This window comes from Ammodytes marinus (assembly GCF_949987685.1).
Source record: "Ammodytes marinus genome assembly, chromosome: 2".
Lineage (NCBI taxonomy): Eukaryota > Metazoa > Chordata > Actinopteri > Uranoscopiformes > Ammodytidae > Ammodytes > Ammodytes marinus.
The window spans coordinates 20,143,305-20,164,961 of NC_137231.1; the positions used below are offsets into that span (position 1 = coordinate 20,143,305).

Sequence of the window (21,657 nt, forward strand, 5' to 3'; positions counted from 1 at the left end):
GATAATATCACCGGTTACCAGTTAACATGATGTGAGTAAAATTCCAAACATTTCTTTTTTCTATAACATTCTACAGCTTTCCCAATCTTTGAATGCCCGTCCCAACTTTTTTTAAATGGGTTGCTGACAACATCAGAATAAGCATATATTTATGAAAAACAATTAAATACATAGGGTTGAATCTAAAATATATTGCCTTTGCATTGTTTTCAACTCAATTGTATGAGAAAAAGGATTAACAAATGATCACATTCTGTTTTATATACATTTTACATAATGTCCCAACTTATTCGGAATTGGTGTTGTAAATAACATACTGATGTGAGCAGCTACTGATGTATGTTCCATAGTGGTCTAGCCGGATTTTGCAAAGGGCAAGTATTAAAGAAAATATAAAATAATACTTGCATAATAGTTCATTTTAATTTAAGTGAAACCATTAAAGCCACGACTGCCATAATTCTGCTGTAGTTTGTTTTGAAATCTACGTTCAGAAATTATTTAAAAGCATAATTTTGTATACCCTCTCCCTCACATGTAAATGCTCAACCTTCTTTAAGGCATGTCTGTGCTTTAGCAGTTTCCAGATCCTATGCTTTTGTTCATTTGCAAAAAGAAAAGATCAGATTAACACTTTGAGCAGACAAGTGACAAAGAAGTAGAAAATTTATTGCAGTATTTGTTCCACCGAAAGGGTATGAATCCCCTTTCCTCTTATTACTAGGGTGACCTAATACAACAAAATCTACATTTACAAAATATCCTCCTGCAATAGGCCACATATACTGCATGCGTAGTTCGAAATAGAATAAATTATATCCAGAGGACTCTGCCATTGTACAGCATGGACAAATAAAAGTGAACAAAAATAAAAATTCTTATATATTTTTTTTTTCTGTTTCTATTTTTCTCTCCAAATATCTAAAAGCTAAAAGGAAAAACCATCGGGGTGCTAGTAGTATAATAAACTCCAAAAACACTTTAATAAGAACATCAAAAAGACTAATTTCCAACATTCACTTAAGGTTTTATTCTTTTTTTACAGCTTTTTTGTCTTCAGAGATATAAACATTTTAGTTTTTTGTTGTGTTAAACTATGATACAGTGGGAGTAGAAATGAGCGACTAGAATCTGCTGTACAACAGCGAAGGAGCTCCCACAACAATGTTGACAAAACATTTCCCTCCAGGTCTCTTTTCTGATAGCCTTTTTAAGGGATAATTTGGGTGAATTATTCCTTTAATGCCTTCTGGATTCTATCCTCTGCACTTGTACATAAACAAAACATGAGCAGTCCCTCTAATATAATAAGTTTATGTTCTGTGTCATTTTTCATTTTTGCAAGAATAACTCATGTAAAAGTATGTAGTGTCAAATATTCTTGCTCTCTCGTGTTTTCTTACAAAAATGAGGAAGGAGAGGAGAAAGGTAGGAATCCAGTGAAGTTTGGCTGTGTTGTTGGAGGTGGCAGGTTGAGGAGGAGGAGGAGGAGCAGGGAAGAGGGGGATTTTCATAAAGTAGAAATGGAGAAGGGGGACCAAAAAAAAAAGATAAGGGGGAAAAAAACACCACACAGGAGCCATTAGCTGGCCCCTCCTTCCCGCGCTGCATACAGTGAGCGTAAAGTCTGTACTACTTTGTTGCTCAGTTTGTGGTTGCTGGTAAAGGCAATCTTCTTGTAAAGTATGTCCGACTCCTTAATAGTGTCCACCCAAGGCACAAGTTTGCGGCCGTCTCGTTTCCTGGCCTCCGCCCAGGGCCCCGAGTAGGAGCCAGCCATCCACTGGATGCTGTATCCGTTGGAGGACCTCTGGATGACTCGAGCTATTTGTGGCCGGTCCTTGTATTTGGGGCAGCTGAGGGCGATCACATCCATACAATCCACTGTCTCACTCAGGCGCCCGGGGTCCGAGGAGTCGCCCGCTCGCCTAGACCTTCGAGAGGACTGCAGAGAAGACAGAAGGGGGGGAGGGTTTGCATTATTTCCCACCACACATTTAAATTGCATGTTATAAAAAGTGTGAGTAGTTATCAATCTCTCTCACCCCTGGGGTCCTTTCGTCGCCGTCACTATAATCGTCATCCGTCTCTGGTCCTGCCTGAATGCGCGGGCTGGGGCCCGACATGGGCCCGGGGCCTCCCAGCAGGGCGTTTATGGCTTTGTTTCTGATGTTAGCGCTGGCAGACGCTGCTTCTCCTTCCTCATCCTCCTCGTCTGGGTCCAGATGTTCCATCAGAACCTTGAACTGCGTGGAGTGAAGAGACAAGATACTCAGTTTTAGAGACATGTTTCACATTTCTAAGCAAAAGGTGGAGTTAAAGGTGGAGTCGCCGGTGAATGAGTTTTAGTCAAAATCAATGTATATCTGCTCACAATCCCAAACTGTCCATACTGTATATACATCTAGTCTTTATACACAACCTAGGCTCTGTAAACTGGTATGTATATAAATGGTATGTTAAAAAAAGGGGCCCACTATATATATATATATATAGATATAGCTTTGTTACTCACATCTAGGTACTGTCTGACTATCCGCCTCTTGACATCGTGTGACAGTGAGGCATGGGCCATGTTGTTGGAGAGGAAGTCGAGTGTTTGTCGGGGGTGGAAGTGAACAGTGTTTTTTCTGTTCACTGCCTTATCGTACACCTTGGCAGACTCTGTTGGAGAGTACTTCTGGATTTTACTGTTGGACGACAAAAACATGCTTCAGTTAAAGGTCAATGTGGCTAAAGGTCTGAATTCGTCAAACTAATTCACACTGAAACATTTAGAAATATTCATTGAGATTCAGGTTATGTGGATGTTACCCGTCAGAGAATCCATATTGGTTCTTTAGATGCTGCTTGAGCACCAGCAGCAACAGGATGCCTTGAACAGCGTTAGCAAAGTCCAAGAGACCCGTGGGATTGTCTGGGAGGAGTCTCATTACTTTTTCCACATCTTCCAAATCCAAATCGTCCAGGTCAGACTCTGACTCGGAGCTTTCTGCCACAGGTTTTCTGGCCTTTTTAGGCCGCCGTACCACATCTTCATCATTGTCTGCGTCACTGTTGCCGTTCTCTCCGTTGTTACTCCTGGGAGAACCGCAGTTCATCCCTTCCTCCTCCTCCTCCTCCCCATCTGACGTGTTCTTCCACTCTTTCTTAACCTTTTTCTCCTTACGCCTCGGCTCCTTGAGCAGAAGCTGAACAAAAGAAATTCATAAAAAAATTAAAATCAATACTTATAACTGTAAAAAATAAACCTGTGGTATGCTTTTCAGGATTTTGTCAACCCCAATAAAAAAGCCCACTAAGCATATTGGATGCACTTTTAATAAAAAAAAAAAATGCTTTCCTACCTCTTTGAAGGTTTGCAACAAGTTGCTCCCAGAAACAGACAAGGTGATGTCTATGTGGTGCATGATGAAGAGAGGCTCTTCTTGGCTCTGGAATGGGAAATAGGCCAAGTTGTCCGCTATGAACAGCAGCATGTTTACTTCCATCTTCTGCAGAAAGACAGAGAAGAAGGAAAGGGCATGATCAAGAAGAGTGAGTGCCTGGTACAAACTCCCATTGCTGTTCTCTCCGATTAAAATTGTAACTTTTCATTCATGATCAAAGATAGCTTGTTAAATTTGTAAGAAAGTAAAAAAAAATAAAAACACACTACTGGCAAATGTAGAGAAAAAGCAGACATGGTACAGAGGAGCGCAGGTTTACTCACAGAACTGTCGTCGAAGAGGCTGAGCAGTGATATGAGGAAAGCCCTCCGGTGCTGCCGGTTCCCCCGGATCATGGAGAAGAGGTGGGCGCAGAGTGCTGAGGTGGTCTCCTCATGTCTGTAACCTCTTATGGTGGCCTTTCGAGACGACTCGATGGCCTGCTGCAAATTGTACGACATCTTCATCCCGGCAACCGCCTTCATCTGTCAGAGAACATGTTGAAGGAGAAGTGTTACACATTTGGCCTTTCAGACAACTGTTGTCATGGGAATGTGCCAATAACATAATGAGATGAGAAGTTGCAGTGTTTGTACAGCATTGCAAAAGTTTGACAGCAGATCTACAATGTGAAAAAAGGAAAATCTCTTGGTATGTTGGTATGGAGGAGTTACAGTCCTTCCAAAAGCAGTGCATGCAGTACAGCAGCTATGCAACAGGTCTCTTTAAAGAGGTGGGCAAGGAGACACACTCATTTGAAATCCATATGGTCATCTTGCACAGTATTACACAGGTGCTAACATGTTGCCGGATGACCGGGGGATGATCTGTTGACGGTTATTTGGGAAGCAATGAAAGGGTATCATGACTGAACACAGACTCACATGGATGAATCCTGTGTATTTCTTGTCAATCTCCACCAGTTGCTGGTCAGCTTTGTTTCTCATGCTGGGCTCTGGGTCTGTTCCCATTGCAATGAGATAGGGAACACACTGCACAGACGGGGACAAGAAAGGACATTTTAGGAGAGAAAATCATTAGCCCGAACAGGAGAGTGTATTACCGTACTTTCCGTACTATATGCCGCACTGGACAATAAGCCGCAGGTGTTATAATGTTTAATTACCATATGTAAGAGTTCGTGCACAGAGGGGATTGTCGGGAAAGAGATGGCTGCTTGAGGAAGCTCCCACATTTCAACAAACAAGTTGCATATTTGCATAACGTACGTAAGTGTTACCATTTTGTGCAATAGTAGCTATTAGGGATGGGCACGAGTGTTTTCGCTACTCCTGTGATCGCTTGCATTCCTCGAGGATCAATCGATTCGTCGTTAAACTTTTTTCTATTTTTAGGACACAACGCATCTGTCTACAGAACAACGGTTGACCGCAATAAAGCGCTCAATGCTTATGTCAAACAGTCACAGTTGCCATATGATATTAAGGATTTATTTTCCACAAGTTTAAAACACATTTTCCTAACTGAAAGTAATTAAATAAGCGGGCCACAATTTAAACCGATCGAGTAGGTCTGCGGTGGAGAGAGAAAAAAGAGAGAGAAAAAAAGCATGGGCTGTAGTTGGCTAACATTCAAAATAGACATTTAAAATAAGAAGGGCAGCAAATACAATAAAATTATTGTCCGACAATTTAAACACATAGATAGGCTAAATAACTCACCAAAGCAGTAGAAGTAGTAGGCTAGTATATCCAACCGCAATGCTCACTCCTGTCTGTGACTAATTACCGCGACTAATTCCTCGTTAACGGAACGTTACACCGTCGGCTTTTGAATCTCAATCCTGTATTCCATAATAAAGGCTTCTTAAATGTCGTTTGCTCGAATGTGCCCGAAGTCAGCCTGGCTTCTTTACGTGCCTTTCCAAGTTTTCCAGCACCGCATTCAGCTCCGCGGTGCTGTGGAGACCACACACTGGCTGCGCTGCACGGAGGTGGCAGTTATTTGCGGTTTCTGTTTGACACAACGCTTAGTTTATTTAACTTGGATCAAAATATTTAATTTTGTTAAACTTTATATCCGTTTTGTGCCGTTTTGTACACGTATATAACATTTTAAAATAGGGGCGGCCCGCCGGCCGGCCTAAAGGCTACAAACACTAAAAAAAACAAAAAACTATTTTCCTCATCCACCAATCGAGATCATTTGAAACGAGGAGTACTCGAGTACTCGATTACTAACGCCCATCCCCAGTAGCTACAGAATATATACTGTGCTGTGTAATAACAGGGTCGAAAAACGGGGAAAAAGTCGCGGCTTGTAGGCCGAAAAGTACGGTATTTGAAATTGATATCTTCCTAAAACCCTTAACAGGTTGTGACTCTCAGGTCTTACCTGTACAGGATGGATGAGACCCTGGTTGAGTGTGAGAGCGATGACGTTGAGAGCAAAGTGCCGTACGCTGGACTGGGTGTGGAAGAACGCCTCCAACACCTGTTTGAGATAAAGCTGCATAATGGAGCTGCTCATTCCCGAAGAAATGTCTCCCATCTCCTTCAGATCCTCCTGTTTGGACTGTTTCTTCCCTGCAAGGACAGAAAAGACCATTTCAATGAGGTGACGTAACACACCGATGTATTTTTGGCACACCAACTTTTACGGGCAAAAATGTTCAAATTAACATCTCAGACTTAATCTGTATGCCTCAAAAAGCTGTGCTAAACCACAGCGTAAGCGTAACTTACAATCTCTGTCTGCATACTGCATCCGCGTGTCCTCCTCCTGAAGGTATGTCTGGAGGTTCTTCAGGATCTGGATTTTGAGGTTGATGGAGGCGGAGCTGTCAGCCAGGATGCCGTTGTACAAAGTCTTCACCTCAGGCATAAACATCTGACTGGGATGCATGATCACAAGGAAGCCTGAATAACAAACAGTAAAGAAATGTAAGAACAAGCTAACAATACAGTCTCCATCTACCACGTCTCAGATTCTGACACATCTCTGGCCTTTCTAATGCTGTCTTGCAAGTTGTTAACAGGACACCAAAAGGCCAGTGACTCCGCAAAACACCTCCCGCTCTGTCAACCTTTCTAACGTTTTTACTCCCATTAAGTATGGTGACCTTTACATTCGTCAAAGCTTAGAATATTTAAAAAAAATTGACTTCTTGCCTAAGCCAATGATGGCTTTGGTCTTGACCTCTTCGTCCTCGTGTTTGGTGAAGTATACCAGCAGCTCTAGAACTTTCTCCTTGATAACAACCTGTACACAACATGCATAGACACATAGTGGTGAGACAGCATGAAATGAGTCGCTTGTTCTAGCAGCAATAAAGATAACAGATTTGGCTTCAACTTTAAGCAAATTTGGACAGTGGCTCTAACTTAGGTTTCAACATTTTCTCAAGCAGTGGCTGTTTACCTAAAAGCTGCCATCTATAACATTCCACAGCTTTAATTCAAATATCAAATATTGTTCAACGTCAACTGCAATCCTAACCTTGTTGGTGCCCTTGAACTCCTCCAGGTCAAAGTCAAAGTGTCGGGCCAGGGCGCCCACAGTGAAGAGCGATCGCAGCAGGAAAGGCTTGTTTGCTACCAACGTCGTGCTGTTGGGGTCCTCGCTATGCTGAACCTTTAGCTTGTTAAGTGCACCTAGAAAAATAAAGGAATTATTTAAAATTGAAGTTTCTTTTGTTTCTCTAGCACTGGTGACTCTACAGTCAAATATCTGAAGGGATACAGGGTAAGACTACATTTGTGGCCCTTTTTGGAAAGTTTAAATGCAGGTTATTGTTTTAGTGTTACTTTTCTAAGCTCAACATTGGAGACTTCTGTTATCCTTGCAAAAAAACAGTTGATCAAGATTCAAGTTGGTAACTGTATATCTCACCATAGAATCTGTTGAAGCAAGTCCAGACAAACTTGTAGTTGTGTGTGACTCTGTTTACCACAGCTCCGAGACAGCTCACACAGTGCTGGACCACCTAGAGAAAGGGAGGATGATCATAGGTTTTTTTCCTCACAGAAACAGCACTAGCTACACCTACGTTACAAACAGCAAACTTTGTTTTATGGTGGTGCAAAGCCACTGCAACACACCGTCATGCCGTATTTGATGATAAGCTTCATGAGGTCTTCTTCGATGGTGGCGAGGTAGGTCTCACTGGGGTGCTCCATCAGCGGCACTACAAGCTCCAAGATCTTTGCCACGTTACAGATGACAATGAAGTCATTGGCAGTCTGCATGGCAAACAATAGAACAGTGATTACTGTGGAAGCTCTGTAGTATGGACACCAGCAATGGCTTGATTGGTAGTCCCTTAATTTACCAATGACTATAAGCTTTTCAGGACAGGTGACACAAATAAGCATTGTGTGGTTCCACTGCTCAATCCAATGCTGATGAATGACATCATTAATTTTGCGGTAAGACGATTTATTTTCTTAATCATTTTGCAATAGGAAAATAAATTTAGTGAAAACAACTTACATTACACTTCGTGGTCAGGTAGGGTTGAATGGTCATGGCATGTTTGACCATGAGCTGGGCCCTGATCTTGCTGAACAAGTACAAGGTGGTGATACATGACACTAGCCGTGTCGCGTTTACACCTTTGTTCTCTAAAGAGGAAACAAATATAACACCAAGTGCTGTGCTTTAATATAATTATATCAAATGTACCATAGAAGACTGATATACTCAAACAGAAGTACATGCGGTGGTTTAAAGGAAAATCAAAACAGTTTAAGTAGGGCAAAAATTACAAACTTGCATACCTGAAAGAGACTCCTCATATTTGAGGATGTGCTCTACCAGATTATCAACTAGCTGAACACAGGCCTTTCTGGCTGGTTTATATGATGCGTCCTCTTCAGTCTTGAGTAACTAGAGAGAGAGAGAGAGAGACACACAAAGATTATTAGAAAAAGCTTCCCTACTAGGTGAAGCACCAACACAAAATCAAATACTTACATTCTGAAGAAGCTGCTCAAACCAGTCGTAGCCAGTGTCTTTACACGCTGAAACCTGAAGTAATCAGACACAAGAATTAAAAAATACATTAGACAAAAAGATGCAATTGAGACTTTAACTTATCTTTTCTTGCTGGATAAGACATACAGGAACGCGAGTTACACTTACCACATCGGTGATGTTGAGGATCTTTCTGGTCATAGACTCTTTGTCGTGGGCTGGAGTTGGAGTAAACCACAACTTCTGGAATGTTTCATTCACCAATTTCTATAAAGAACATACATTTACGTGTCATTAGTTTAGATCTTGGTACAATTCTTTCAAACTCTAGGTTTTGTTACAGGTATCTTGTAATACAGAGAGATTATTTCTATAAAAACGTATGAGAAATAAATAGAATAAAAGGTAAATAAGTAATAGTGGGAGTCATTTATCAAAACGTCTACAATTTTGTAGAGACAAAAGTGCACTGGATCTGTACCTTGATGCCTTCCTCATCATTGACCCTTCGGATCATCCTCACACACATCTCAGTGACCTTACTGAAGGTTGGCTGCTCCAGACAGATGTCTCGGAGAATCTTGATCACTCGTTTTCTTACGCTGATACCAGTGTCCTGTGCACCAAAACAAAATCAAGTCATACAAGTAAATATTACATCAAAAACTAGGCTCTTGTTGTCCTTTACAAAAGAAACATCTGCATGGGGTGCAATATCATCTTCCTGACAATAGGTGGCAGCATATGACTATAATGAAATGTGAACTTCTCATGAACCCTCCTGAACATTTCCATGACAACAGGCACAACAATTTCAATGTGCTCACATCTCAGCCGCCGAATACAGAGAATAAGTACAATGCTTGTTTGTTGGACTGCATTTTAATATCCAAAGCTTATAATTCTACAGCCTTCCCAATGATCTGAGTTAATCCTAGACTGTATTCAGCTATTAAAAGTGACTGTGATAATATAAATCTTGAAAGCGCCAAAATGAACCATTTTAAGCAACTTTCCTTCAAACTCAATCCCTGCAATGCTTTTTGATGTAAATTCAGTGACGTGGGAAAAGAAAGATGCATGAACCAGCAACAGCACTGAACCAAGATTGGGTGTTAAAAGAGATTTAAAGTGTACAAGTCCTAAACAATGAATTGACCACAACTCAAAAGGAACCTCATCAAAAAACTCTTGATAAATGAACAGGTGGCTTAGGGACATAACGATCACCTGCTGGTGCACAGTATGATGGTAAAGATCCCAGTGCAAAGACGATTTTAAAGCTACAGATGCATCTTGAAAAATTAGAATCTATAAAAAATGTTTTGTAATTTAGTTCAAAAAGTGAAACTTTCATATATTCTAGATTCATTACAAATAAAGTGAAATTAATCTAGAATAAACATACTTTTCAGAAGGTTGACATTATTGTATTATAATTTTTTTTTTGATTGGTTTTATATAATATTGTCATATTTTTAGATACTGGATTTTTTTATTCCATGAGCTGTAAACCGTAATCATCAAAATTAAAACAAAAAGAAGGTTTCACTTTTTGAATAGACCTTTCCATGATATTCAATTTACCAGTTATCCCCAGTATAGACAAACAGCAGTGCAAACATGGCTCATCCATTAATGGCCAGTACCAAAACCATCATATTCATATACTGATGGACCGCACAACTTAATGTCTGCAAAATGTCTGACTTTGCAACTTACCAGTATCCTCTCTATGAGCATTTCATAGTACTGCTCAGTGAGTTGGGGTCTGCTAAGCACAAATCTGCCAAGGAGCTCTACAGCGGCCTCTCTCACACTGGTGGAGTTGTCCATCAAACGACCATGGACGCCACGCTGCATATCAGACTGCAGAAGTGGAGAAGAGAAAGTCAGTAACAGAGCATGGAGGGAAAAAAGACTAGAAGTTAACATTTATAACCGTCAACACAGGTAAGAATAATAAATTAATTTTAACAGTGCATGATTATCATAGGAACAGGAGGTAGGATACTGTATACAATGTGAATGTAATGTATAATTCTGGCATGACAGTTTAGCTTTTACAAACGCATACCCTTGCCAGTATGCTGGGGTCCACAGCCACAACCTCAGACAGACATTTCATGGCTTTAGTCCTTACAGCAATGGCACTTTCCCCAAGGACTCGCAAGATCTAATAACAGAGGGAAAAAAAAAAACAAAAAAAAAAACAGTGAGCCCTCATATCATCTGAATTATACAATCTGAACGATTTATTCTACATAGCTGTTGTGGTTGGGTTAAAACACAAAGTACTTATGGTAGAAAATATTCACATCTTACCTGTGTTAAATAAATATCAAAGCTCTGGGCGAACGGCCTCATAGAGGCCAAATAGCGCACGATCAGACAGGAGTCATCATAGTCCACAGTGTCAGAGTTCATTCTGGATAGAAGAGAAAGAAGGTTACAGGATCAAACCGTCATACAACTGGCAGTGAGGCTTTAACTGGCAGGCAGCTGTGACATCATAAAAGAAACAGACAGGCCAGTGCAATCGTGAAAGGTCGGAATGATCAGATGTTTTGTTTGTACTGTGACATGGTGAACATCGCTTAATATTCACACATCCTTACTTCAGTGTGGCGAAGTGAGCCGGGATGGTCTTGATGATGTTGCGCAGGAACTTCTTGCGCTTCTCAGCGCGCTGCATAATTTCACCGGTGGTCTCCATCTCCTTGGCATGTTGAGGTCCATCCGACGAATCATCATCCTTCGAATTCTGGTTCCGCATGGATTTTTCAGCCTCTGTGGTGCTATCCCGGAACCACTGGGCGATGTAGAACTTTCTAGCAAACTAAAGGACAAAGAAGGTCTCTGTATCAGCCGATTCAAAGAATATAATCATTTCAATAGAGTAAGATATCAATGAAACAATTATTTATATTAGTAACATTTAGTAAGCGGTGCTTTAAGACAATATTATTATGATATGCCTATGTATATGTAGCAATTTAATTCCAAAAGAAAAAAGAAATTTGATAAGATTGCAGCATGAACTTATAGCTGACAATCTTAATGGATGTTTTTCAGTGTTATGTTTACATATGGAAGTTACCTACAGGATCATGCTGCCATGTGTGGCTGAACGGCTCACATAAAGTAAGAGAACTAAAAGCCACTGTGACACTTAGAACATGCACATAGATTTAACATATCTAAAGTCAGTCTAATGTAAACCCACCACCAGTGAGGCATCTGTCTCAGAATTATCTTCCATGTAGTCCAGTAGAGCCTTCTGCAGCTGCTGGGTCTCATCGCTACCTGGAGACTATACAACCATAGACAAACATTACGAAAAGGGCCATGCACACTAATCCATATTCAAGCCAAAATAAAAATCTTTAATCAAAACTGAAACTAAATTCTCACCCAAATTTCCTGCATTCCATTCAACTGATTTTTGTCACTACAACTGTCAACTATTACATTCTAGAGAGACAGTGACATCATCGAATGTGAAGTTGTTCTTGTACCTCTTGTAGGATACGATCAATTGATCTCTGGTCCATCTTGCTGGTGACCGCGTCCTTCCTCAGACGGGCAGCCACTGTGCCCAGGTAGTCCAGAGATGCTACCCTCAGAGCCATCTCTGTCTGCTTATTACTGAACTGGTGTACCTGAGACAGAGAGAGAGAGATGCAACATCAGAACAGCTGTCTGCAAGAAATACACTGTTGTGACACATTATCGTACCATCCATTAAACCAAGACTGACTTGAATGCCAAAAGAAAAAAAACACATCTTTTCCCTGCAGTCTAAAATTAGACATAAAGAAAAGTCTTGAGGAACATCAATTCAAAATAAGTTCTTAACATGCAAAGAATACATAAACTTGTGGAAGTCTTTCCCATCTTATGAGTTGCAACATCTGTCTCAGTATATGAAGGTTCCCCTTTTTTAAAAGGATGGCAAAACTGTCCCTGCTATTAATCTACAACATTTAAATCAAATCACCAGTTTAAAAGCAAGAGCTCGGTCATACTAACCAGTAATCTACCGAGCAGACTGAGCAGCAGCTCTGCAGCTGGCCATTCTGGTTTGTTGACTGTGGAGAGCAGGTCCTGAACAAAGTTCTCAAACAACGGCCGGTAATCTTCTTCTCCCTGCTTACTGCCGCATCTGAGACAGAGAAGGTGGCGGGAGGAGTAACAAAAGGAAAGCATTATGAGAAAGATTTAATGATAGTAATATAACTTTTAAGGCTTCAATCAATCAATCAATCAATATCCTTTATTTAACCAGGTAAAATTCATTGAGATTAAAATCTCTTTTTCAAGAATGACCTGGCCAAGAAGGCAGCACCATGATACAATAAGAACAATCAACCACAATTCTCATACACCACATTCAACATCAGGTAAAGTACAATACAAGATCAGGGACAAGACTATATGAAGATTGAAATAAATCCTGCAGACTAAATCTACCAAACACGGTAAAGTACGGTTGGGAAATGAATCGGAACTGAAATTCAGAAGCTGTAATCAACTTAAACTTGCAAATGTCGATTATTTTGATTTAGGCCCTGTCCAAGCCTTTTTTACTCTTAATCAGCAGGGATTAATTGATTCTTTTTTTAACATGACATTAACATTTAAAAAAATATGTTTTACAAGAGATTCAAGTTATTTTCTACCTTTCAAATGGCAATATTTAAAATAATTGATTTGATTGGCAAGAAATGCAAGCTATTCATTTTCGACTTTAGAGAACTTGATGTTTACTTTAAAACTGAAATGTGACATTTTCATTTAAGCAATGCTTTGATTTCATTTGGAAATATTATTATAACCATTACTAGTTAATCTGTGCATTTCCCTTATTTTTTCAAAATCACAAAGATAAGGTATGTACTATTTCAATAGATAAAAATATTTTAGCTTTAAAAGTTGAGCATATTTACAGTACAAACCGTGTCAACGAACTATGAGTTGAAAAAAAAGGAAATAATCGTTCATTAATCATAAGCAGGTCAAAATGTTAAATTTATCATGATATTGATGAGGTCAAATCGACCAAGCCCTAATTAAAAGTGTTTGAGTACTTCACAGACTTAGAGCAATGTTCTGACAAATATGACCCTACATTTTCTTCGCTCTCCTACAGTATATTATGCACATGGGGAAACATTGGCACCATAAGGAAGCTGGTAGTTTAATACTTATTTCTGCTGACTAGAGGGCTACCATGGCATTAGTCTGCATTGTACACATTTTAATACCTAAGGTGACAGAGTTTAAGCTTAAGTACAATGCAACCTTTGTAAACAAAAAGCACACAGCATATTTCAAGGAAGTGTAGAGTGGACTGGTAACTACTTTTTGAGGAAGACTGAGAGGAAGTTTTGTGCTGCTCTCATCGCCGTTTCGTATGAGTTGGTTATCAACACATCTTGATCGACCTATAAAGAAAAAAAAAGACTCCTGAACAAATGTGTGTTTGTATTTATATGAATCTTATGTTTGCTTGATTGTGGGGTGGTTTTGTAAGTCGGCTCGCTCGCCCACCTTGTCATGCTCATCAAACATGTCCTTGTCGTTGGGAAGATGGACCACACACTGGATTAGCTGCAGCACCAGAGCAGTCACCATTTGGATGTACATCGGCTCTCCATCCTTGTCCGAGCTGTTCAGCCTAAGCCAACAGGAGAAAAGAAACAATAGAAGTCAAGGGATTGACATTAAGGTTTCAAAGGCACTTGCCCATAGGGCAAGTACAGGTAATGTTTTACTTGCCCGAATGTGGTGTTCGCTTGCCCCCAAAAAAAAACTGTTAAACAATGATATTTATAGGCTAATTAAATTATAAATTTTAGCGAACCGTATCTCTTAAATGCAAACACTGCTTACTTGTCTCATCCTGACCACATACAACCAACAACAATTCATATAAGCCTAGATATCATGACATCACACATACAGCCAAGAGCTTGTTCCTGCTGCAGCATCGTGAAAGGGCCTCTTTTGCCAGGCACCTGGCGTGGTTTTGGGGGTCTCAGAACACTCAGTCTAGCTCAGAGCCAAGCTGAATGTTAGCTTCCACACAAATGTGTTCAGAAAAATTCTGTGTTCTTATTTTACTTATTTAAAACGGTCACATTGTGCCAAAAAGTGATTAAAGTCCACCATGTTAAAGCTATTGCCCAGTTATACTGTAAGTAGGGAAGGGGATCATTCATTTCTATTGATACCATTATCAAGACTCCACAATCCAAATCTTTATCGATACTTTTCTATTATTTTGTTAAAATAGAACTGTTATTATTGCTGTAATTGCTTATAAGATGAGCAGAGCTAAGGATAGGACTTTTAACAGGTCATAATTCCATATTTAGGCCTACTAATTTTATATTGCTGGGAAAACAAGTTTTTCACCCAAACTGTATTATTCAAGCTTCTCGCGAAAAACTAAAATTTCCTTTTTTCTTGATGTTACATTTGAACACATCATGATGTCAGTTTATTGACCTGTGCCTAATAATCATGTTAGTGAGCCGACCTGAACACATCACATTTGAACCGTTTGCGATTTTTTTTTAAGCTAACTAGTTATTATCATGCAGATTTTAATATGTAGTATCGAATTTTTTAACTGCGGGACTTGCTACACAGTCTCTCGTTTGTTGATCACCGCTGCTTTGAATCTATGCTTTGAAAGAATAATGAGACGGTGCCGAGCCCGTCTGCAGCGGCAGCGGCTCAGCGGATGGAGTTCTTTTTTTGGAGACAGAGTTGAAGCGGGTTGAAGGAGTTTCTTCAAGACAGAAGGTACAACACTTTTACAGTCTATGATGCGGACCAGTGATGGAATAATACGCCGAAGTAGGTCTAATTAGTTGAAGATGACCTGACTCTACTCGATATTTAAAATTATCATGTGACCTACTGGACTCCATAGCGGTATCGATTAGCTCAAACGTTATTGATTTATGGGTTTTGAGAATAGCGGTACCAGGTCCGTAGCCTAATAGAGCCGGCTTTCGGAAGGAACGTAGACAGTGAAACTGCGCGCACACAGGCTGTTTGTTGTGTGTGTGTGTGAGAGAGAGATAGAGTGCGAGAGAGAGAACGTGATGCTGCTGGCTGCCGCGCGCAGCTGCTCAATTGCAAATATAGCCGATCTATTTTGTGTGAGTTAGCGGGAAAACATTTTTTTTGCAGACTCTATAACACATGCAGGGCTGTACAGTGCGACAGTTTTGATCGCATTTGCTACTGAAATTGATCACGTGCGATGATGAATACAATTCCACTCGCACAAGTGCGACAGCTTGCTAATGAGCAGATGCTGTCCGTCTGAGACACAGAGGAGTGCTGCACAACACTGCTTAGGGGGCTCTACATTAACACTCTCCAAATTCGTGTAAATGTAGTCTTAGGCAAGTAAGTTATTGAGTCCACCCTCCACTTTGGCTGGTGAAAGATGTGTGCTCGGGACCTGTGCTTGTGCGGCGATTAATACACTTCACCAACGGTAATATCCGGAAGGAGACGGCACACAGTTAAGTTAGCGCGTGTGCAAACAGAACATTTCCTGTGCGCCTTCACATTAAAAGCCTGTTACTAGCCAAACGTGAGTTGACTTTTATTTTGAAGCCGGTAAGAACAAGAAGTTAGCGCTTCACAGCCCTGCAGTGCGCTAGCTTGAAAATCAACTGCTTCAGCTGCAGAGAGCAGTCAACAGTAGACTTTTTAAACAACTAACTGATAAGCCACTGAAGAACTACTCCCAACACATTCACAACAACCTATTTAACTTATTCCAAATTTTAACAATATGTATAGGCCTACTTATTTATTTAATAGGCTATGTTTAATGTTTTAAAGTTTGGTTTTAATTAACAGAAGGACATTTAACAAAAAAAAAAATATTATGAATATAATAATGATATGTATATATACAGAAAATATATAGATATTAATTTTATGGGGAGAAATAATTCTGAATCAGCAAAAAATTACAATTGGCAGGTTAGATTTTTTTGTCTAAATTGCAATCAGTGCACCCCTATTAATTTTTCTACAATTATTACTGCACACACTAGGATATGATATTAATTGAGAATTTCAAATGAGACCAAGATGACAGGCTAAAAGGTATTTAGAGCGAAATGCATGGGTTAAGGTTATGCAAGTTTTCGATCATACTTTGTGTGCTACTGAATTTATTTTTGTGCTACTGATTTTTTTTGCTTGCTAGCACCAGTGCTACCACCTAAAAAAATAAGCGTACAGCCCTGACATGAATAAATAGCCTAGACTACTGACAATCCCTCTAAAATCCACTTGCCCGTTCGGGCAACCAAAAAGCAATCTCAACTTTCCCAAACATTATTTTCACTTGCCCCGGGCAAGCGGGCAACCGTTAGTGTCAACCCCTGCTATTAAGGGTATTATCATGGTGAATAACGCCTGGAAATCTTCACCTCTGCCTCAACTATTATTTTGCCACACTAATGGACAGTTCTCAAGCCTCTCATTTGAAACCCGTATTCCTATAATATCTAATGGAATTTAATTTCTTATATCAGTATGAATTGATACAAAACAAATTACCTGAAATTCCTGAGGGAGCGTTTGCTAGTGGGCAGTCTGGCTAAAGATGTAAAGATCTCCTCCAAGATCAGCTGCCGATGCTTCTCGTACCGTGAGAACACCTAAGGGTCAGAGAATAACAGGGCAGTTAGTCCATGCCTTCAGTGTTGTACCACAGGAAAAACACATAAACGGATAATACCCCAATTCATGTCCACAAACGTTAGAAAAGACAAAACAAAGACTTACTGCTGTAACTAGTTTAATGGCACACAGCTGCAGCTCACTGACGTTCTCCACAAAGAACGGAGTGATTCCCATAGAAGAAACCTGGAAGACAAAGAGAAGGGCATGAATCATCGAACTTTTTCGACTTCATAAAAAAAAGATTGACTGCGGTCATCATTTAAAGTACTTTTGGTTTTTACCTGGAGGATGGTGGTGTCTGTAAGTAGTTGGATCTCTAGGAGCTCAGCGATGTTGCTGACAACGTCACACACTTTGTTGTACAACATGATAATCACACGTTGCTTGTGTGTGGAGCATTTCGCACGCTTAGCCTTGGAACTCAATAGGCCCCCTACATGGAACAAGAGTAACCCGCATAAATATTTTTCTCAAAGATTTGGGCCATAAACTATGATTTTACACAGTAACTTTCTGCAAAGCATGTTTATTCTCGATTAATTTCACTTTATGTGTAATTAATCTAGAATATATGAAAGTTTCACTTTTTGAATTGAATAACAGAAAATAATTACTTTTCATAGATATTCTAATTTATTTTAGATGCAACGGTACTTCCATGCAGGAAGAGTCTATGAAGTGAGTACAAAAGTTAAAAAAGTTTATTGTTGTGTAACTTTCAGATTAGTTGTTGCATCATTTTATCAATGCTAATTTTTTTTTTTTTTAAAGGTTCTCACATAATTAGCCACACACTGAAACTCTTGAGATTAATGTCACTATTTACAACAGAAAGAGGCCCAGACTCATTAAAAACAATAATGATAATCACATAATCAAATAAAGATCTCTTTCTTTCTCCTCACCTCCATGTGGGTCCACTCTGTAGACCGGGTCGTATTGTGGGTACAGTGAGTTCTGAAGATGAAACTTAGTGTATTGAAGCACTCGCTCTATGACGTCTTCTATGTAGACAGCCTTGGGCATGCGAGTCGAGGTCATGATGTGTAGAGCCGTCAGACAGGCGTCTGCTGACTTAGTGACTCTCTCCATGATCAGGTCCCTCCAAAGCCTCTCTTCATCTTCAGCATCGTGCTCCTGAGGAGAGAAGAACGAAAAGGGTTTTACAAAAACATTCCACACTCTGTAGGCCCAATGTTTTTATTCATTCATTCTAGACATTCAGACAGTATCTTTTGATTTTTGTACATGGATGATTTTTGAATTTCTGTATCATCAGACAAATGCCACTACAGAGAATATTCTACACAGAAAGGGAGGAGAGGAGAGGAGAGCTTACATGGTTCATCAGGGTTGAGAGTTTGGAGCCATCTTGGATATTCTTTTCCAGTATGTTCAGCAGTTTTACCAGCTTGTCAGACGGGATCTACAACAACAGACGCCAGTATTGAGATCTGTATCTGAAGCAGCATCAGGCTTCCACAACAGGCAAATCTATAACACATACCCTGCTGGTGATTCCCATGGCCTTAATCTTGGCGGATTCACTGGCCAGCTCGTTCAATTGTTGTTTACCAAGCAGAATCTCCTGAGGTATCTCGTCATCTTCTGCAGGTGGAAAACAGAAGATGGGACATTACAACAGCGAAGTTGCTGCATTTGGATTTTAAAAAAATGGACTGCAGTGGCAGATTGAAAGCCTGTCGGCGCTGATATTTACCCATGTTAGTGAAATCCACATCCTCCAGATTTTCCAGTATGTTATCAATGCTCGTACTGAACCTCTTGAATGTGGACGAATCCATCAGCTCCTCGTGGGTCAGCTTGGGCTCATATGCTTTCCGTTTCTTCTGCTTCTCCTTCATTTTCATTTTTCTGGCAACTGAGTGAGAGAAATGTCCTCTTATTTGTTTTGCCGTTTTGATTGTGTGTGTGTGTCAAGTATTGTCTTTCTAAAATTCGTTTTTTTAAGAAGCTCTCTATTTACTTCTATATCTGCATTTCATTTAATGCTTTCTAGTCTGTGGTGACATGTCATTGATCTATTTCTTCTGTAAATGAACATTACTGCAAAGACCAAACAAAGACACTATCAAACATTTCACAAGGAAGCCAAATTGACTGCTGTGGCACACGACTTGAATACAGACCTTCACTCATGCTGGGTGGTGGTTCTTCTTCCTCAGAGGAGTCTCTGTAGCGGCTCCCTGAGCCTCTTCGGCCGTCCCGTTGCCCGCTTTTCCGATGCTCCCCTGAACCACGACGCTCCCTCTCTTCGGAGTCCCAGGCCTTGTCTTTTTCTCTGCGTTGTCGCTTCTTTGCAGCTGTAGAGTTAGAAGAAATAAATCATTATCTAAAATACAAAAAAAAGTCAATATGTAACCTCAAATACTATTTAAAAAAAAATATATATATTTCTTTGATGAGATATTCACAAGTAGTTATTTCAACAGGCTGTCAGTTCATGTCTTTAATTACATTGTAGGAATGTTTCTCAAATCAAATGAACAAACCTTGTGCAAATATTAGCAGCTTGAACAAGAATCAAATCATTTCACTCACACTCTCCGTTTGCGTCAAAGTCATCATCCGAGTCGACCTCGGCATATTTGGGCTTGTCATTTACAGTGCTACGTTTCCTCTTGTTCATCTTCACTCTTTCACACAGAGGCATGGTGGACTCGATCTCTGCCAGAAGCTCGGGGGGCAGCTCCTTCAGAACTGATGGGTCCATTCCACCTAAAAATGTGACATTTTGACAACCTAACATTTTCAAGATTGAGAGCAATGCCATCTAGTTGCAGTGCATAGAAAAACAGTGCAGAAAGAGTGAACACTGTGAAGTTTGTGATGTGAAGTTTGGTGGATTAAATGAGTGTAACTGCTTGCAGTTCCACAGCTTGATGTTCTTACTTTTGGCAGACTTTCCTGAGATCCTGTTCTTTCCAGACTTGCTGTGCCGGATGATCCTCTGGATCTGGTCAACGGAGAGCTTCTTCAGAAGCACCACAGGCTTGGGCCTCTTTTCAAAGTCCTGCACCAAACCCAGCCTCTCCAGTTTAACCTTGGGCTGGCCCCACATTTGACCTTCAGTTGACCCACTGCCATCCGTATCCCGTTTGATCTGGGGGAAAAACATACACACAAGGAGTCAGAAAAGCCCTCTGATGTTTACAAGTTTGAAGCTTAAATTTCATCAAATTCACACCGAAAAGAAAATTGTAAAAAAAAAATGCCTTGTTTACAGAAAAGAAAATCAGGCAGGGTAATAAAATGTAAACAATGGTTCAAACGGATTGACATGAGCGAGTGATTTTGATGTTAGTTTCCAAAATAATAGACTTAAAGGAATACTCCACCATTTTTCCTAAGCTTAACAGTCACTACACTGCATTGCTAAATTGTCAACACTGCAGAGCAGATGCAGCAACTCCCCCCAGCCACTAGGGGCGAGGGGCCAAACTGAGTTTGTCAACAATGAGGTCAACAAGCAGCCTGGAAATCCAGACCCACATCTAGAACGATATGGGGTCTGGCCCAGTCAATAGACCTTCCCAACTCGGGAAGGGGCGGCACCTAAGAGTGCATTTCAAATACCACTGCACGCAATTGGATATCACTACAACCAATCAGAGCAGTGAACAAGGTGACGTATTAAGCCCTTATCGTTTAGTGAACAGCGGGCTAACTGTTAAATTAAACTTTTGCCGAGGTCGATCGGCAAAACAGTACATTCCTCTTTCTTGCTAAAGAAAGATTTGAGTATCGTCTTCCAAATCGTTAAGTGTTGAGGCCCAAGCAAAGCTGTCTTAAACTCAAACAACATATCCGCAGCCATCTCTGTTGTTTACTATCACAGCTTCGATGGTGCATGCACAGCACTGTCTTCACCCGGTTACATCTGCCCCAGAGCACCATACATAGGGCTCTGGCCCGCCCATATCAGATAGAACCAATTGAAACGTAGCTCAGAATTTTCTGACATATTTAATGAGCTTCAATGGATCGTGCCCAGACCAACAGCCGCAGCAAATTTAATTTGCCAGCGGCAGGTCTGGATTTACAGGCTAGTCAACAAGTAATTTGCAGCCAAAATATTGAGTTGGTTATGGCTCCAGCCTGGAGCCACCTATTGCCTCATCCCCTCCCTCTCCATGATACCCCTATCCCCCTCGCTTTGTGATGCATAAGCAACCCTTCACCAGACAGCACGAGACCAGAGGGCATGAAGCAGGAGATGGCAGTGAGCCCCGGGAAGCAGCAATTCACCTTAGAAAAATATGGCACACCTAGCAGGTATAGACTACATACATCACACAAACAGAAACCGGTTAAAACCAGGTAAAACCACTAAAGACTGGTCAACAGTGCATCATGGACTGGTAGTTCAATATGCACAATGCTGCAGGTCTGTTGTGCTAAAGGTGTTGACTGAGGGGGAGAGCCGTACGATTTCAGCATCTCACAGTGAAATGTATCACTTAAAAATGTGAACAAAAGTAAAAACTGCAATCAAACTTGTTGTTGAGCCATTCTGTCTTCACCCTTCTGATGACAGACATACATT

The 21,657-nt window shown here is 40.5% G+C and overlaps 1 protein-coding gene across 5 annotated transcripts in view; it reads right to left on the reverse strand.

The window, feature by feature from the left end:
• Positions 1–669: 669 nt before the first annotated feature.
• The window catches only part of nipbla (NIPBL cohesin loading factor a), a 32,847-nt gene continuing 11,859 nt past the window's right edge, over positions 670–21,657 (reverse strand). For 3 of the 5 annotated variants that reach the window (XM_080044486.1, XM_080044483.1, XM_080044484.1), the window contains exons 13-49: positions 20,004–20,214; positions 19,653–19,853; positions 19,241–19,414; positions 18,811–18,972; positions 18,598–18,698; positions 18,430–18,516; positions 17,996–18,227; positions 17,372–17,523; positions 17,193–17,273; positions 16,965–17,065; positions 13,917–14,043; positions 13,728–13,810; positions 12,396–12,528; positions 11,882–12,025; positions 11,590–11,676; positions 10,982–11,202; positions 10,689–10,791; positions 10,441–10,539; positions 10,086–10,232; positions 8,845–8,979; positions 8,532–8,630; positions 8,364–8,417; positions 8,168–8,276; positions 7,881–8,011; positions 7,490–7,630; positions 7,281–7,374; positions 6,888–7,042; positions 6,560–6,650; positions 6,134–6,307; positions 5,784–5,974; positions 4,313–4,420; positions 3,713–3,913; positions 3,348–3,494; positions 2,815–3,191; positions 2,516–2,690; positions 2,046–2,246; positions 670–1,945 (exon numbers count right to left, since the gene is read on the reverse strand). In XM_080044486.1, coding sequence (XP_079900612.1) covers positions 1,583–1,945; positions 2,046–2,246; positions 2,516–2,690; positions 2,815–3,191; positions 3,348–3,494; positions 3,713–3,913; positions 4,313–4,420; positions 5,784–5,974; positions 6,134–6,307; positions 6,560–6,650; positions 6,888–7,042; positions 7,281–7,374; positions 7,490–7,630; positions 7,881–8,011; positions 8,168–8,276; positions 8,364–8,417; positions 8,532–8,630; positions 8,845–8,979; positions 10,086–10,232; positions 10,441–10,539; positions 10,689–10,791; positions 10,982–11,202; positions 11,590–11,676; positions 11,882–12,025; positions 12,396–12,528; positions 13,728–13,810; positions 13,917–14,043; positions 16,965–17,065; positions 17,193–17,273; positions 17,372–17,523; positions 17,996–18,227; positions 18,430–18,516; positions 18,598–18,698; positions 18,811–18,972; positions 19,241–19,414; positions 19,653–19,853; positions 20,004–20,214 — 5,592 coding nt within the window. In that variant the 3' untranslated portion in view covers positions 670–1,582. The remainder of the gene's footprint in view (positions 1,946–2,045; positions 2,247–2,515; positions 2,691–2,814; positions 3,192–3,347; positions 3,495–3,712; positions 3,914–4,312; positions 4,421–5,783; positions 5,975–6,133; positions 6,308–6,559; positions 6,651–6,887; positions 7,043–7,280; positions 7,375–7,489; positions 7,631–7,880; positions 8,012–8,167; positions 8,277–8,363; positions 8,418–8,531; positions 8,631–8,844; positions 8,980–10,085; positions 10,233–10,440; positions 10,540–10,688; positions 10,792–10,981; positions 11,203–11,589; positions 11,677–11,881; positions 12,026–12,395; positions 12,529–13,727; positions 13,811–13,916; positions 14,044–16,964; positions 17,066–17,192; positions 17,274–17,371; positions 17,524–17,995; positions 18,228–18,429; positions 18,517–18,597; positions 18,699–18,810; positions 18,973–19,240; positions 19,415–19,652; positions 19,854–20,003; positions 20,215–21,657) is intronic. The other 2 variants (XM_080044487.1, XM_080044485.1) reach the window with 1 other exon arrangement.